Here is a 14,950-nt window from a genome sequence, read left to right on the forward strand (position 1 = left end):
GAAACACCGCACTGTTGGTGAGCAGCGTCGCATGAATGGCATCCCGGCTTCCTGGCACTTGTCAGAGTCGGATTCCGGGTGCATCAATAGCGAGCTTGCTGTCGAATGGGTGGAAAACATCTTGGACCCTCACACACGGCCGTCGACGCCATCACACTGGCGTCTGCTCATCATCGATGACCACCAATCACACACAAGCAAGCCATTTTGTGATGCTCTTTGGTCGCATCGTATCATCCCATTCGTGCTCCCACCCCACACCACGCATGTAATGCAACCGCTTGAAGTTTCGATCTTTAGCCGGTTGACATCAGCATATCGGCGTTTGGTCAGCAGCGCCGCAGAGAGCGTTGGCGCCACCATCGACAAGGCGCAGTTCGCAAGCTTCTACGCCCACGCACGCGAGACAGTTCTAACCCAGTCAGCAGCCCGGAAGGCCTTCTCGGACTTGGATATCTCAGTCAACCCAGACCCACACAAGGTTTTATGCCGTCTAGCTCTCCAGTCTACGCCATCCGAAGCTTCTAGAATGCCACTGCAGGCGATCTCGATTCCACGCTCAGAGTCTGCTTTCAACGCTGCCCTTGACGCCGCGCTCGCTGCCCACGCTCAGGATCCCAACTCACGCGTTGCACGGGACTTGAAAGAGATAACTAAGCAGGCATACGAGACAGCTCAAGCATCTCATGCGATTCTAGAAGCCGAAAAAACCATGCTTCTAGCTCACCAGTAACGGAAGAGCAAAACACTGGCAACAGTGGGACGAATGGTGAAAAAGGGCGATCAACGGTGCTCTCGAAAGAAGCCATGATCATCCGAGAGAATTCAGAGCGAGATTGGGTATCGAAGAGACCGGTAAGGCTGCAAAATGGGCAAGGAAGCCGCCAGCAGGAGGAGGAGGAAGAGGTAGCACCTCCTATGGCTGCAGTCTCTGAAGGCGACTCCGAGTCTGACAATGGCAGTGATGCTGTTCGGACATCAACAACAACACTATCTCCACCTCCCATGCAAACCTTTGTCAATAATCCCGACGTTGACCCTCTCAGCGCCATCAGTGATCACGACAAAGATGCCGTTGGCTTTTTTGAAACACTATGCTGGAATGCTGTACAAAGAACAAGTGACTCGTGACTGATGCGTTGCTGTTTGAGGGCGTGTCTACATGTCAAAGTAGCTGGAGCTGCTAATCACATCATGACACTGAGGACAGAAGCGTTGATGAGCTGCAAATTTAGTGTGCGATGCGGCACATGCTCCGCAGAACAGTCCACCGCAGCCAGCACAGCTTCGACGTCCTTCCAGTATGCCGAATCGTTTCGAGCAGCTTAGATTCATGCAGTGCGACGAAAAAGAGTCGGGAATCGCTACAGCGTCTCCGACCAACGTCCACTGGTACAGCCGACCATGCTCGTCGCCCGTCAGCACCATCTTGGGCGTCGTCGCAATCGCTGTGATCAAAGGCCGTCCCTGCAGGTCCAAGCTTCCACTTGCACCGCTTGCACCGCTTGCCACGCTTCCATCAGCACCTAATCGATCGTGATGCTCGAGTACATGCAATGGCGCAAGTCGCCATAAGGGTGTCTTCACTGCTGCCGCTTGATGATCGCTTCCCACTGAGACCAGTCGTCCCCGCTTCTGCGCTTGCTTTGATGAAGTCGCCGGACTTGCAGATGACGACGGAAGCGCTTCAGCGGACGCATCGTGTGCAGACACGGCCTCCCATGCAACCACCCTTCCGCGATGGCCAGTCAGAAGTACGCCGAGTCGGCCCACGTGGTAGTCGCGCTCGAAAAAGCTCAAGCTAGAGATGGGCTCCGAAATATTGGCGCTTGTCGCTAGACACGCGAGCAGCTCTCCGTTGATCGACCAAAGTCGTACTTCGGGACCACTTGCCGTCGCTAGGTGGCACGTCTTTTCGTCAATCGCAACCAGCTGCACGCCCGAGTCGTGTCCGCGCAGCGAACGCACGTACGTTCCCCGGTTGAGATCCCAGACGATCGCAGTTCGATCTTTGGAACCGGTCAGCACGACGCTCCACGCCGACGAAGCTGCAACGCACATCACCGTGTCATCGTGCCCTCGCAACAGCGTCCACAATGTTACCTCTCGCTTGGCACCATCCACCTCCCAGATGCTCACCATACCGTCCGAGCTTCCAATCACGATCGAGTCGGCACGCGCCTGCGCCATGCAGGTGATTCGGTCGGGCGTCATCTGCTCCACCACTGCCAGAGGCCGTTTAGCATCACGCGAGCTATACATACGCAGACTTCCATCCAGGTGGTCTGCAGACAGGGAGACACCCGACTTGGGCAATATCAGGTAATCTTTAGGCGATGCGAACGCTCTTTCAGGGTGGAAGGGGTAGATGAAATGCACCGCGTTCTTGAGCGTGCGGATCGGTGCAATCCCTTGCACAATCAATCGCGGATGTTCAAGCATCCCGAATCGGTCCGATGCCGACAGCGAGGCGTGAAGCCTTCGCAAACGCTGAGGGTGAGGATGGTGGAACAACTTTGACGGGGTTTGACCAAAGTTGTGAATCACCTGAGCCGCTGCTTGACGCTCCATGGGCGATTCAATGGAATCCAGGTCCACCGCGTCTTCATAGCTGAGCGGATGGAAGACGTTGGTGCTCTCCACTGACTCTTCTCCTCGCGATCGGTAACCGAATATCAAGTCGATCCAATGATGTAGCCGTTGCGAAACATACTCGGATTCGAGCGCCTCTCTGTGCTTCAACACGAACAAACGCGGATCGTCCTTTGCCCATGGAGGCAGCTCGACATCGTCAATGACCTCACCGGCCTGAGTGATGCCAAAATCGAATCGGTTCGTGTTGCGCAGAAACTCTGGCAGATAAAAGAATTCGGGAATGAGTTCGCGTACGTCGCCACGAGAAAGTTCTGACGCTGACATCCACGCCTTAGCGATGGATCCAAATGTACGATCTGCCAGATCAAAGTTGCCACCTTGTAGAGCCAGCAGTAGTCGCTCAAATGGCCGCGTTCGGATCAAGAAGCCGCAGACAGTTGATGCGGTCGAGTAATGCGTTCCGTAGTGGAACGGCACCATGTCTACTTCTTGCAACTGCACATAGCGGTCCTCGAATTCCTTTCTGCGGATGGGCGTCTGGGCTCCCATTGGTAGCTCGAGCTTCCGAAAGCTCGCTGGATCTTCGAGATTGAGTTCGTCGCTGACATAATCTGCCAACACCCACGGAAAGCATGGGAACTGCGTTAAATCATTCATCGATCGTCCTGCCAGCGTGTTGAGTGCCATGAGGTACGCAAAATTGCTCATACGTCCTTCACGCCATGCGGTGGTCATGGATCCCCAGCCGGCAGACCGGCCTAACACTGCCCCAGCTAGACGGGAACCCAGACCGGAGGGAGATATAGAGGAAGACGAAGATGGTCCCCCGCTTCCTGCACCTCGTTCCCGGATGGCTTCCCGCATCGTTTCAGCGGCCGCAACGGCGGAAGGTGCACGGATCTGCAGTTCTCGATGCATCTTTTGCGCGGTGGCTGTCTCCGGACAGACAAGTAGACAGCTCTGGCCATCTTCGAAGAATATCTCGACGGCGGTGCGGCGGTGCAGCCATGACCGACGATGACAAACTTGCAACGTCGACCAGGGCCACTTGCGCGTTTGCGCGTCACCCTCGAGATCGCGGACGAGATCGGATGGCTTGGAGGCGTCGCTTGCCAGAGTCGCCATAACAAGCGCGTCACGCTCCTCGGCTGGCGCCTCCCACACATTGATCAGCTCGCCGTTCGGTCTTTGAAAGTAGTCATCCATAAGATAAACGCACAGCTTGCCGAGGATCAGCAAGCAACCCCTTGATTCTATGCCGACCACGCGTGAGGTGTTGAAGACCGCCTCAATCACGTCACCGCGTTCAAGAGAGCGGAGCACACGGCGGTACTTGTCTTCGTGAAAGAGTTCGCTTGAGGTCTCTGCAGCTGCAGTGCCTGCCGAATCAATGATGCCTGCGGAGGAGTCTGGATCCTCCTGGACGCCTTCACCATGACTTTTCGGAGCGCCGGATCTCGCCAAAGATGGAAGCTGATCAATGTTGACTGTATTGTCATCTGCGCTACCCCACACGTCACCGTGTGGCTCTGTCTTCGATGCATACGAGTCCGTGCCGGACGAGGGATCAGATAGTTGAGGCGCGACCAAATCCGTTGGTCGGACAGCAGACTCATCCAAGAGCCGCAGCTTGAGGCGAATACGATCGGGTCCCTCTGTAGAATCCAGGCGCCATACGTCTTTGTTCGAGTTGGCACCTCTACTACTTGTCAGAGTGCCTTGGAGCAGTGCACGCTCCCGCGTAAGGCTAGCTTGAAGCTCACGCCATTGCATGGCGGCAAACGTTTGCATCTCGTGCAGATCGTTGACAAATTTGGCCCTGCGAACGTCCTCGGCCTCGACCAGGCTAGCATGCCAGGCGATCAGGCGGTTCTCCGTACTCCTAACCACCTGCTCTCGCGTGTCGACGCGTCGGAGAGATTCATGCAGCTCTTGCAGTCGCTCCATGTGTGCAGCTGTCTTGAGAGTCTCTCGAGTCTTCGATATGCTGTTCCAAGCAAAGTCATACGCGAGATCAGCTCGATGTGCGGAAATCTCTGCAGTGACGTTTTCGCTGGCTTCGTGAGCGATGGGAAGAGCATGCTTTTGCTGTGTTTCGTTGAACATGGTCATCGCGTCACCTTCGACGATGGCAGGTCTGGCCAGGGCTACGAGATTGAACAGTGTAAACGTCTTGACATGCGCATCTGCCGTAGCCTCTTGGTCTGGCTTGGAGGTGACAGTTTGCAAGACGAAAAGTAGTCGATTAACCAAGCACTCGAAAAAGGTACGGTCCTGGTTTGCTGGGTGCAAAATTACTTCTTGACTTTGCAGTACCTCGTCGAGTGTCTGGATGTGGCGATTCTCGTTGGCGAGACGAAGCAACACAATGCGGTTCAAGCTAATGAACAGTGTTGCTACGGCTCGATTGACATGTTTGGCTGTGTCGTCGGTAGTTTTAAGAAGAGCACTGAGCAGGTCCAGTGTGGCTTTATAAAGCTGTTCTTCAAGCTTGACATTTCCGGACAGAATCTCTTCGGAAGCTGTCTCGATGAAGAGGGCGATAAACTCGGCGGACGTGATTGCTCGACGTGGCTGGTCGGAGATCACCAGCCTCAGTTTTTGTGCTATTGCGGCAAGAAGGTTGCAGCGGAAGGTAGTCTGTTGTGCTAAGTCTGTTGGAGGCAGAGCCTGATCGATGGCTGACAAAATGGCGATCGAGTGGGTCGAAAGCAATGAATCGACGGCAAGCTGCGCAAGCAAGCTGAGCAAGGACACTGCAATGCCATAAACTCCCTCCTGAGCGGATGCTGTTGCTTGTGCCTTTGCCCCAATGGGTGTATCTGAATTCTTGTTGAGTGTGAGAGCGTTTGTCAAGCCCATCGTAATCACAAAATCAGCTTGGCCAACGAATATAAAAATGCAGTCGATCAGCCCACGGAGAATGATCGGCGAGAAGAGAAGCTCTCTGAACTCGGCCGATCGATATCCATACACGCAGAGGAGCTCGGCGGTCTCGTGAAGCATAGTCGTCTCTCTAGAAGCTTGCGCAGCTTGCTCCAAAGCTTTGATATCGACATTCATCGACTGGCTACGTTTTCGGATGTGACTTGGTCGTGACGTCACGGGTGGCACAACGGATCCTTCAAGATCGCTCGATTGGGAGTTGAACGTGGAAGTAACAAGATGGGCTGCGCCAGATGTTCGTGGAGGTAGGGACCGAAATTGTCCGCCAAGCGATGTGTTTCGCTTTGTTGCTGCGACACGCATGCCCTCTTTCAAACAAGACAAGATCGCTCGCAAAAGCGGAGCGCAATAAACCGATTTTGCCTGTTCGTGATCGTTGGGTAGAGGCACAAGTGTAAGCAAGGGCGGGAGTGTCTGCGGCACGTCTAGTCCAAACAGTGCTGACCACAACGTTGGCAGGAGCGAGGCGATCGACCAAAATCGGGGCAGGAGTCGTTCAAGCACCTTGAAGCCTCCTGAGCTGCTCAGACGCTGAGCGTAGCCAAGTTCGGGGAGCAGCAAGAGGCGGGCCAAAATGTGTAGCGCTAACTCGGAAGCTCTCTTCTCAGCTCGTGGGTGGAAGAACAAAAGAAGCCATTTGACATTGACTGTGTCAGCAAAACGCATCAGATGGCTGCGCCGCTCCTGAAGCAAATCCGTCAAAAGTTCAAACATGGCAAGCGCTTGATGCGTTGCTTGCGGCACGGCTGCTGGGACAGACGATACATCTACTGCATCTGTTTTTTGATCTCGACTGCAGCCCAAAGCATTGAACCCTACAGCATGAGCTGCTACACGCCGAGACTCCATCGTTGCCGCACGCTGCGGTTTTGGCCTGGCCGAGGACATCGATAACGACGAAGACGACGATGCAGCAGATGAAGCGTGTTGCAGTGCGGCGGTGCGGCACAATTGTGACGCCAGATACGAAGTGACAATGCGCACAGAGGGATCGGAGAATGAAGAAGCTAGCAAGGCGCGTAACGCATCCAATAGCGCCGGAGTGAGCTCGGCAGAGTAGAGGTCGGAGTGGATTGCGTGGACAAGCTTCTTGACGATTTGCATCTTAGCCACCCGCTTGGCGTTGAATCTCCTGTGCTTGGAGACGCGGAGAAGCAGGTGAAAATGCTCCAAATGCCGACGTTGCAGCTCTTGATGGGTGGATGACCATAGCTCAAAATCGAGCATGACGATACGATAAAGAAAAGGGTTGATGAGGAGGGAGTCATCGCGATTGACACTTTCGGCTGGATCGATGCCCACCGCACTAAACACGACATCGGCAATCTCATCGTTGAATAGGTGGGCTTTGTTGTGCAGAAGCGACCCGAGCACTTCATAGCCTTTGCGTCGCTCGACGTCCTCGCTCAATCGCCATGACTGCGAGACGAGCTGAGCAAAGAGGCGCAACGTCTTCGCGAGCATGTTCGGCGTTTCAGCATCAGAGATGAGGCGCAGCAAGATTGCACATCCCCCGAGCTTCCAGATGACCTCGTCGAGAGGTTGCGGCACGAGTAGTGCGGGATCGCCGTACAGTTTGGCAATGCCAAACGAAGACCCGACCGCTTCACGATTCATTGGGACAGCCTGATTAAGAATAACGCGCGAGCCTGATCTCTTGGCTGTATCTGAGGGAGCTGTAGAAGCAGAAGGCGTGCGATTCCCGGCCGCGCCGGACCGATCAAAGGTAGCCGTGTTGGCGGCATTGATGACAAAATACAAGCGATCTTCGGACACGAGATCGCTTGCACGGCCTGCTATGGCTGTGACCAGCGGCAGATTCGAAATCTCTTTTTCGGAAAGTACGGAAGCACTACCATTTGGTGTCGTTGCGGGTGTTCTACGCGCGATCTGATCGAGACGCAGATTAATGTTGGCGCTGGCACGATACGTCAGGAACCTTCCAAGCGAATCTTGTGCATTGCCGGTATAGCGTGGCCCCAGTTCGTGAAACACGAGAGGCAGGTCGTTTGGCAGGGCATCGTCAATGAGCAATGTTGGGCCAAGAGACCAAACAAGTCGATTTGTGCGAGGACGCGTAGGATCGCTTTGTTGTAGGTCTTGCGATATCTCATTGTGAGAGCCAGGTGGAGAACCCAGAACGGCTCGCACAGGATTGGCAAGGTGAGCCTGCCCTGACACTGTCGAAGGAGTACGACTGTGAGTGGGCCATGGGGCCAACTTTTCCTCGATCATCTCACCATTGACGTAAAGCCGAGCTGGTGACATGTTTGCGCCACCACGAGGACGAAAGTGGACAAAGACGAGTTGGTAGCGTTGTCCGGTGACAAAGACGGCATTGTTGAAGCGTGTGGGCGTCAAGGGAGTGTGCCGAGTTGAAGCATAGCTGAAGTGACCTGTGCCAGGCTCAATGAAAAGCTGGACGTGAAGGGACCTTTGTGCATCAAAAAGGGTGAGTAGCTCGATCGGGAGGGTGGGCTCGATGCGCTCGATCGAAAATGTTGAGACAAAAGAGAAGCCTCTGGAGGACGCAGCAGGCGGGAAAGGACGGCGGAGGGTCGAAAAGGCAAGCGAGGCGTGCCCATGTTCCGCCATGCTGAAAAGTACCGCGTTAGGCTCTTGCGACGTATCGGCAATGTCGAGGAGCAAGTCAAGAACGCGTTCGCGGCCATCGTCTGCGGACGACAGAGACTCGCTTGTGCGCAAGGAAGGAGCTGTTGTGAGAAAGATGAGGAGTTTGCGACCGTCTTTGTCTGGAATACCGGCGGCAGCATAGAGGTGTCTCAGGATGCTGGCAAGAAGATCGCGATGTCGCAGTTGGGCAGCGGGCGAGTATGCTTTACGTTCCGCCTGTTCATGCGGACTGCTTAATGACGCATCGAAAGGCTTGAACGTCGGAAGAGAAATGGGCGACGGAAGCGATGAGGCGCTATGGCTGGTGATTGTTGGCAGGACGGCGTCGAGCACGAGAGTGGTCAAGCCGATGCTGGCGAGTGCAGTTTGGTTTCGACGATTAGAAGCAATAAGCTGCAGGAGGGTATGCAATACGATGCGCACCCCAACTGCGTCGAAAAGTTCGGCATCGTTGCTTTCGAGGCTGGGTGTTGTCTTGGAAAAGAGCAGCTGGAGCAAGATCCGAACAGCATGAGGGAAGGTGATACCAGGCACGGGCGTCCATTGGACCCGAACTCTGTTTTCTAGAACACGTGGAGTCGCGGATTCGGGCTGATCGGCAAGATATCGACGGGTGGAGATAATGCGTTCAGCGTAGGTGGCCACATCGGCCAAAGCCAGTCCGAAGAGGGAGCCAAAGACGTTGTCAAGAGGTACGGCGTCCTTGGCGGCAATGGCGATAGCGTCCAAGAGGCCGTTCCATCCCACAGTCGCCTCAAAGGATTTGATGTTGAGTGGGTGTTGAACAAGCGATGCTGAGAGGATAGACAGAGCCAGCTTGAAGATCTCGACTTGAAGAGCCGCATGGTCGGATGATTCGGATTGCGCCTGCGGGGCGTCGAGTGTCGAGATGAGCTGGACTACTACGATGAAGCCGCCCGCTTGGCGAAAGTCGTCGCGATAGCCATGTGCTCGAGCCGGAGCCGCGAAGGAGATTCCTTCGACCAACATGCGATGAAGATGCCCACCAAGATGTAGCTTGGTTGGCAAGTCGCGAGCTGAGCACCTGTGCAGAGCTTCGAGGACTGAGAGCAATTCGTCACGCTGAAGGGATCGGGAAGAGTGATCATGGAAAGGATCAGAAGTATCTTTGTTGGGATGTTGGGGCCATAGCGACCAAGATGATGGTAGGATGACAGGGCTGTTGGCATGTGCGCTGCTCAATGGGCTTCCCACGGATGATTCTGGCATTGGTGATGGTGGAGGAAGGAGGCTGGGAGAGCTTGCAGCGTGCTGACGTTGGATCGATAGCGTTTCTGCCGAGGGCTGTGATGCAGATCCGCTCGTAGTGGCTGGCAGCGCTGCAGACGAGGTTGGCAGACGGCACGAGTTGGCTCCATGAGCTTCAAGCCTATCGCTTGCCAGATCTGAAGTCGTACCAGATTCGAATTTTGAGCCAGCCGAGGAAGGTAAGAGCTCGTCATTAACCAAGGGTGTCGAAGAATCGATGCCGAGAACGGCTGGCGCCTCATCGCCTTGAGACGAGATCGGCTGCTGTTCTTGCTCATGAGATCTTTGGTAGTCCATCGTGACCGAACTATGATGACGACGCAGCCGAGGAGGCCCTGTGAACAGTTGAGGAGGCAGTGGGTTTGAAGAGGCTAAGCACGATGAGCATTACCTTTGGTAGTCAGAGTCTGATGGCGCGTAGGGAGCAGGGTTGTTTCGATGTCTAGATGTATTTCGAGTGATATGATTGTAGTTATCGTTCGTAGTCGCAGTTCTTGGCAATGTTGAGTGATGACGCTGGCAAGTATGCTGTCGACTGCACAATCGTGAATGGGGTTGGCTCTACGCACGATCCTGGCTGATACGTGATAGCTCAGCCTTTCACCGTTTTCTTGTCGTGAGTAGGGCGTTGGGTGTGACAACAAAAGGTTGGTTAGTCAACCGCGCAAACGCACTTCGAAGGGTCCAACAGGGAAAAGTAACACTCACGATTCACTCGTGACTGAATCACTCGTCACTTGACTGACAGACTCACGACTACGTGCACGGTGCTTACGACGTGCGACTGTGGACTCGTGACTCTCGGCACCCGTTCCGACTGACTCAGGTGTGCTTCGCTGTCATCCGTCACCTGGCCCATGCATTTGACTCTTTCGGCGATTGGAAACTTCCGACGCTCCCACTTTTGATTCATTCGTGATTCACGATTCGTGATTCTACTCGTGACCAAGTTAACTTAATTCGTCACTCGTCATTCACGACTTTTGCTTGGTGATGATTTGTGATTCAACTCGACGTATTCACGACTTTTTTGTCATCGTAATCTGTGAATGCTGCTGCCATCCTCACATCAGCATCTCCTCAATCTAGATCGTTAGAGGACACACGTTGCAAGATGACCATGACTGAATTCATTGAAACCTTGACATAAATTGTTCGGTTTGGCTTGGGCTGGCTGGTCCAGATCAGCGTTGGTAGCCATAGGCATCCTGCTGGTATCCAGAACCAGGCTGCGAGCCATGAGAAGGCGCGTAGTGGTTGCCTCCGCTCGGGTGCTGTCCGTACGGGTATGGCTGCTGTCGCGACTGTTGCTGCGAATACATTGGAGCCTGTTGAGCCTGTGGGTGCGTGTAGCCAGCGCTTGGCTGGTATGGGTAGTCTGCTGATGCCTGGCGCGATGGAGGAGCGCCCATGTATTGCTGAGGTGGCTGTCGATTCGGTGGTGACGCCGTGTAGCCGCTTGCCTGGTACTGTGTCGCCGTCGGCGCAATCACCGTGCCTGGTGAGATCTGCTGTGTCGCACCGGGCGATGCCGTGTGTGCAACACCGCCGTTGCCCCTCGCACCGCTGCCGTACGCTGCTTGCGACCCGGGTGAGCCGTATCCTGTCGGCGCTGCCGCAGCATTGCTGCCGTACAGCAGGTTGCCATACGAACCCAGACTCGTCTGACTACCTTGAGCTCTGTGGTTGCCACCGATGCGTGGCGCATACACTCCACCAGCTTGACTGTAAGGGTCGACGTAGCTAGCTTGCTGAGCGATGCCAGACTCGAGGCCTGGTGTGGTTGCTGCCGAATAGCCGTTGTACTGACCATGCGCACCGAGGCCTGCCTCGGGCGACGACTTGCCGCCATACGTGGTACCTGCCAGCGTGCCATCCAGCGACTCATTGTACAGGCTGTTCTGGTGCTTCTCGAGCAGGTTGTCGCGGCTATCGCGTGCACCAACGTTGGACATTTCAAACTCTTCACCGCCGTGCATGGGACCGGCTGCCATGTAATTCGCATACTGATCCTTAAAGTAATCGCCCCGCGGACCACCCGTGATGCTGCCGGGCGTCGTTGCGCCGATGCCCGCCATCGACATACCGCCGAGCGTGGTGCCAGACATGACCGAGCGCGCGTCCGAGTCCTTGGAGGGATCGTACTCGAGCTGATCCTCTTCGATGGCTGCAATCTTGAGACCACCCGCGACCTGCTCCGTCTCGACCTTTCGACCGTCGACCATGGCTACGCCAGTGTCGAGACGACCCTTGTACACTTGCGGAAGCAGGTGCTTGACCTTGGCGTGCACCATAGGAGTAAAGAGCTTCGAGTGCAAGCTGGGATGTCCGAAGCGGCGCTGCAGACGGTTGTGGCGCGCGTCTCCAGCATGGATCTTGGAAGCTGCGATCTCGGCCTCGTTGGGGATGTACCAGTCGAAGCGGCTGTCAAAGGTACGACGGCAGTAGATCTTGAAGGCGATCAGCATCAGGATGGGCGGTAGTGCAGCGATTGCCTGGTAGTAGTTGAGTGTATCGAGCACCACGGCAAGAATGAGAATGACCTGCATAAAGCCGATGCAGATGAGCAGACGATTGATCGTGGGTCGCCACAACATACCACCAGTCTCGTGTTTGGTAACAAAGACGTACATCAGCTGGTACTTGTAGATGAACGAGCTGGCCCAAAACACGATGGCGGAGAAAACGACAACGAGCGGCGCCAGTGGAGCATAGATCATGGCGACTGCTGACATAAAGAGAAAGTTGGAGTAGTAGATCCAGTAGTCAAACACGGGTGGTTTTGTATACTCGCGAACATCGCGAGGTGTGCGACCGAGGAACACCTTTTGAATCCATACGAGCAGCAGTTTGATGACCTGTGCCAGGTCAAAGACAGCCAAATAACCTCGAAGCGGCAACCAGGTGAGCCAGTAGTTGGACTGGTTGAGGTACTGCTGCTTTGTCGCATAGGCAGCGTTACGGCCCAGCTTTTTGATGATGGCAAGCGCGCTGTCGTGGTTGATCTCGACCACAAGCTGCGACACGAGCGATAGAACTACGCCGATGAGCGAAAAGAAGAGGAACTGCGAAATAACGAGGAAACCAAAGTACTGGCCTACGAGCAGCCGGTCGAGACGGTAGCGAGTTTGGACACCTCGGTATTTGGCAATCTTGCGCATGGCGATGGGGAAGAAGAAGGAGGCGATACCCATGATGATGGGGGCGCCCAGACCCGAGACGGCGGCAAAGGTAAAGGAACTCGCCGTTTGCCAGTCTTTGAGCCAGCGAAGCCACGAAATGCTGGTGAGGCGAGCCATGTTGGACAGCAACGAGACAATGATAAGAGGAAAGATGTTCATGAAAAAGAGGACGAGGAGCATAAGGAAACCAAAAAAGCTTGACTTGGCACGGCTGGCGCGCGACTTTACAAGGTTCTGCCAGATGATACCGGTGGGTGGAGGGGCAAGCGTGATGCGCATGCCGCGAGGCTTCTTGTTCTGGAGCACCTTGGCGGCTGCATGCGCGTATGGAACAGCAGCAAGCGAAGCGAAACCGTACATCTCGGGCTTCTTCTGCTGGATGGTCTCTCGCTGGTGCATGACGGCAGCCTCGACGCGGTTGATCTGTTCGGTGAGATAATCGATGGCGTCGAGCTTTTCACCGCCAATGCCCATAAAGCCGCCGATGGTTTTTGTGGGGCGCTTGGAAGGCAAGTTATTTGGGTTTTTGAGATACTTGGCGAGCACATGCTCGAGCTCGCGCACGAGGTCACTGTGCTTTTCGATGAGATCGGGGAGCAAGCCAACGCGACGACCGATGTGGACCTCGGTGGTGGGGTAAGGCATCTTGAGCTCGGAAAGAACGGCACCGAGGGCGTTGTCGGCTTGGTATCGCTTGGTAACGTCGGTGATCATGAGGGTTCGTGCATGAAAACTGGTCTGGTACTCTTCGGATCGGAAGTAGGACCATCGTAGGCGGACCATCTCGCGGTAGTGATACCAGATGAAGGAGAGGGCGACAATGGTGCCGACGTAGCTCATGCCGACGTGGGCCCACATGTAGGTGCCGTGGACGTTGGACATGTTGAGGTAGTTGAGCCTGTTGGTGACGAGGTTGCTGCCTCCGTTGCGCACGTTGTAGGCGATATCGACGGGCATGAGTACGACCGACATGAGCAGAGCAAGCGTTGTGAGCATCCATCGCATCATGCGGACAAAGCGCAGAAAAGTGACACCGTCGAGACCGATGAGCGGCAAGAGGTCATGCTCCTTGTACTTGAGGATGGGCGGGATCCAGCCAAAAAAGCCTTCGGAAGCCTTTGGTGGCGCCTTGCCTTCTTCTGCGTATTTGTACTTGGGTGCATAGACAATCTTGTTGTTGGGACGAAGGATCTGGAAGGCGATCAAGGTGAAGAGGCTGAGAGCAACGAATGCGACTATGGTGATGGCGACCTTTTTGAGATCGGTGCTACCGTTGGCATTGAGCTGCTCAGTAAGGACAGCAGGAATGACGCCATTGCTTTGCTCCGCCCTTGGCGCCAAGCTGTGCAATGATTGCGAGTGTGACATAATGGATGGATGGTCGGGCGAGCCACAAGAGGCGCACCTTGCAAGCGAAGCGCGTGAATGCGATCGAGACTTTCGAATCTAGTAGTGAGCGACTGACAATACACGGTGAGGAAGGCAAGCACGAGCGTGTATGATCACGAGTTGAAACGCGAGCAACGGCAAGATGAACGTCCAACGCCAAGTGGAGGCCTGCTCACCAAGGGTCGACAAGGGTGCGCTCGTCAAGTAAAAAATGCAGGTCGGAAGGAGCGCGGATCGATGCGTTTGGAGACGATCTTGACACAGTGGTATCCAGTCTTTGTATGTGTTTGAGAGCCAGTGCTTGTATGTGTCTGTCGAGAGCGTCGAAAGGGTGGCAGAAGGACCGTACAGGAAGAGTCGGAGAGGTCAAGATAAATTCGAAACGAACAGCCTTGGTGACGATAAGAGCGTGATCGTGAGCCAGCTATCTACGGAGTATGATCTGGACGACGTGGTGGACGTTGAGACGCGATAGAGACGGGTGATGATGGAGAGAAGCAAATGAGATAGATGAACACAGGCACCCAGAAGACTCACAGAGTCGCGTTGGGCGAGAAGAGGATTCGAGAGCGGTTACAAAGGGGTTCCACTCGCAACTCTCTGACGCTCTACTGTATGTGCTGCTCAGTGCCAAACTGACTGACAACCCTCGCGACTCACCAACTGGATCGAGCGCGTGGCAAGCTAGCCGATGCGCTTCACTCTTGTCTATCTGCGGCTCACTCTAACTTAGGTCACTACTCACTAACTTGCTTTTTACACGCAAACCGAAGCTGAAGCTGAGTCCAAAATCGTGAATGTATCAAGCCAAAAAAAAAAAAAAAAAAAAAAAAAAAAAACTGATTAAAGCGTGTTCGTTTCAGCCATGCTGGGATCCAGCCTTCAACAGTCACAGAGTCTCGTGGTCTTGTGAGTTTCGTGAGTCTCGTGAGTCT

The 14,950-nt window shown here is 54.8% G+C and overlaps 2 protein-coding genes across 2 annotated transcripts; both read right to left on the reverse strand.

Annotated features, from left to right (window-relative positions):
* Positions 1–1,158: 1,158 nt before the first annotated feature.
* UMAG_03883 (uncharacterized protein) lies at positions 1,159–9,741 on the reverse strand (the record flags this gene model as incomplete). The annotated part of the gene is made up of 1 exon (XM_011392071.1): positions 1,159–9,741. One exon carries the CDS (start codon positions 9,739–9,741, stop codon positions 1,159–1,161), a length of 8,583 nt encoding a protein of 2,860 aa, XP_011390373.1.
* An 887-nt stretch (positions 9,742–10,628) lies between these two features.
* On the reverse strand, positions 10,629–13,994 carry UMAG_03884 (uncharacterized protein; the record flags this gene model as incomplete). Its single annotated transcript, XM_011392072.1, has 1 exon — positions 10,629–13,994. The coding sequence occupies one exon, from the start codon at positions 13,992–13,994 to the stop codon at positions 10,629–10,631; it is 3,366 nt and encodes a 1,121-aa protein (XP_011390374.1).
* Positions 13,995–14,950: the final 956 nt, after the last annotated feature.

The sequence above is a fragment of the Mycosarcoma maydis genome, chromosome 11 (assembly GCF_000328475.2).
Source record: "Mycosarcoma maydis chromosome 11, whole genome shotgun sequence".
In the NCBI taxonomy this organism is placed as follows: domain Eukaryota; kingdom Fungi; phylum Basidiomycota; class Ustilaginomycetes; order Ustilaginales; genus Mycosarcoma; species Mycosarcoma maydis.